This window comes from Echinococcus granulosus, assembly GCF_000524195.1.
Source record: "Echinococcus granulosus chromosome Unknown EG_S00308, whole genome shotgun sequence".
Lineage (NCBI taxonomy): Eukaryota > Metazoa > Platyhelminthes > Cestoda > Cyclophyllidea > Taeniidae > Echinococcus > Echinococcus granulosus.
In genome coordinates this window covers 8,784-11,479 of record NW_020170688.1, presented here as the reverse complement: position 1 = coordinate 11,479, position 2,696 = coordinate 8,784, and the positions used below count along the sequence as shown (strand labels likewise).

The following is a 2,696-nucleotide window of genomic DNA, read 5'->3' as shown; positions in this document are numbered from 1 at the left end:
CGCAGATCGACCGCAACTTTAGATATGCGTATTTGACTATCGGCGCGTGATTTTTTCTCAGAGTAGACTCCTTAATTCTTCCCATTTGTGCGCTTAGACAAGTAATTTCTATGGTTGGAACACACGCCTGTTTGCTGATAAGTTGATGCACAAGGATGGGATGGGAAAGTAGATTTTTTTTGAACACTGTAAAAATAAACGGAAAGCAGCATAATCCAAGCTTCTTTCCTGACTGCAAATTTGTCCATCGATAGGTGGCTTCATTGCATTTTTCGAAACACTTGAGCTAGAGAACCTCAATTTCTTGACTAAGCCAAGTCCCCATTATCATTACCATCACCATTGCTGTGAGTCAGTGGTCAGAAAGACGCCCCTTTGATGCTGATTTGATCAAGAGATGCCTCAGTATTTAAGACGACCGACTGCCTAGCGTTAATGTCCATGAGTTGATACCATTTGCACTGGAGTGTAGGCGAGATAAGGACAAGTGGTAGGCGGATGTGTGCGTTTCCAGCTTACGCAGTAAAGGCCAGCGTGAACGATGGAGCAGATACTGCCGAGCCGACTGCTGGTAGACCTAATATATCCTATCCAGGGAGTCGGACTCAGCATCCAAAAACACACTTCAGCAGAGCTCATCTGAGTTTTAAGTGGACCATCACTGGCTGCTGATTGGGTGGTTGAGGATTTAAAGCCAAGTCATTGTGAGCGATGCAGTGAGATCGTTCATACCTTGATTTAGAGCGAGCTTAGGTGACGTTAACTCAATCTCAGCAACTAGAATTCAAAACCTCCAAAGCAGGTTGAGGAGCATGAAACATACGAGGTGACACTATGGCAGAACGTTCGCTTGTGGGCGCACTATTGGTTGTTGTGTTAAGTGGGTGTGGCTTGACGCTTGCGAGCGGGGAGTAGATGCGCAGTAGCAGGGAATGCCATTCAATATACTTAATCGCATTGGTACAAATAACACCAACATTTTAGCATACTTGTCCTTCTCTTTTTGCACACTTTTTGTATAGTCACTGCTAACTAAATAGAATGTGTGACTTCTTTTATCAAGTACACAAGCTACTTGATATCGACAAAGGCGCCGATCAGGTAAACATGCAGTGACCTCATTGCTAAACATAGGACGCATAATTACGGTCCTTTGGCAGGTCGCAGTAAAAGATGTACTCTGCCGCAAGGTGTAGCAACCAATATCGTCCCACTTGCTAGAGAACCACCTGAAAGGCGTGCAAGTCACTTTCATTAGAATAAAATCACTAACATCGGTAAGAGTCAAGTGAATGCAATGGAAAAGCACTCTCTGGTGACGTAGCGTATAGCAGCACAGTGGACATGGCAATTGTGCGGTCATAGAGGCATATCGAAGGAGCAAAATCAGCGGCAATTGACGTGTCCGTGGAGCTGTGGTCGCCTTCGCTGCGCGCCGGTGCGCCTATTGCCAGCCATGTTAGCTCTCACTTCACAGACCGTGTTTCAATTACTACGTCTCGCCAACACACTGAGGTCCTATTCGACGACTTCACATTCCTCTTTCGCCTAATATTGTCACCCTGGTCCAATTTTCGTGATCAAGTTCATTTTTCACCCTTTTTTACTTTACTCTTGTTTGTACCCCAATGCAGACACTTGGTGACTTAAATATGGTATTTGTTGTCAGCTCTTTAAATACAGCTCCATAATGTTCCTTATTTCGTATTCTTTTGCGTTTACACTTCAGTCCTTGTTAGTCCTAATTCCTGGTGCGTTTAAAAGTAAGTATCTTAATATACCTTGTGTCTTTACTTGTCGAAAGGTTTGCTGCGAACGGTCAGAGTAAAAGTGGCTCTAAATTGAGCCATTGAGAGTTGGTGGATGTTAATTCTTCTGACATTGGGCTAACCGATGTTGTCTCATATCTTCTTGAATGGAGTGGGCTCTATCGCTGCATGATACACATGGTTTTATCGCGTTCTATGGGGTGTACTCGGTAGCCGGAAGACAGCGTTTATCAATGGAGAAGGACAAATAGCAGGCTGTGGCCCAGATTACGGATTTGGTGCAGCTACAGTGTAGGCGATTGCCTCCACTGAAAAGGCTGCTACAGCACCATTGTCACCACCTGTGACGACTTACTCATTGCCCACTATGCTGCAGCCCAATTCAGGGCTCAAGTACAAGCATTACCGATGTAGACAACGTCAGTGATAAATGCGATAAGTAGTACCAATTCGGAAGTCCATCCAGGATACACCGTGTTTAGTAATATCCTCACCTCTATGGCAAACAAGGATGTTATTCGAAGAGCACGTATAATCTGTGGTGTTATTTGAATTTCAAGTTGGTGGGAGCACGGAGGGATAATAAGTGGGCTATTCACCTAAGCACCCCATTTAGTTAAATTCCTTATTCTAACTGTATGTCGAGTGTCCAGAAAATTGACAGAGTTGCGCGAATAACTCACCTGAAGCAGTAGCAGCTGCCCTGCAGTGTCTTATTTCACAAACATCCGTACCATGAATAGGTATCCCAATGTTACGAAGTCTTGCTTAGTCAGAAGATGGAGTTCATAAAATCGGAGTGGATAACAACTGGAACCTACCTTTGGCAAAATAGTGCTGTTCTATGATGCTAATTTGTCCATCAGCCACTGAACATGCACATGCCTTTAAAATTGGCTGTAGGAGCACTAACTTGGATATCGTGAA

At 44.2% G+C, this 2,696-nt stretch overlaps 1 protein-coding gene across 1 annotated transcript; it reads right to left on the bottom strand. All coding sequences in view use genetic code 11, as the record gives it.

Moving 5' to 3' along the window:
- Positions 1–71: 71 nt before the first annotated feature.
- EGR_10942 (hypothetical protein) lies at positions 72–1,132 on the bottom strand (the record flags this gene model as incomplete). The annotated part of the gene is made up of 2 exons (XM_024500191.1): positions 72–186; positions 990–1,132. The coding sequence occupies 2 exons, from the start codon at positions 1,130–1,132 to the stop codon at positions 72–74; spliced, it is 258 nt and encodes an 85-aa protein (XP_024345394.1).
- Between the last annotated feature and the right edge of the window lie 1,564 nt (positions 1,133–2,696).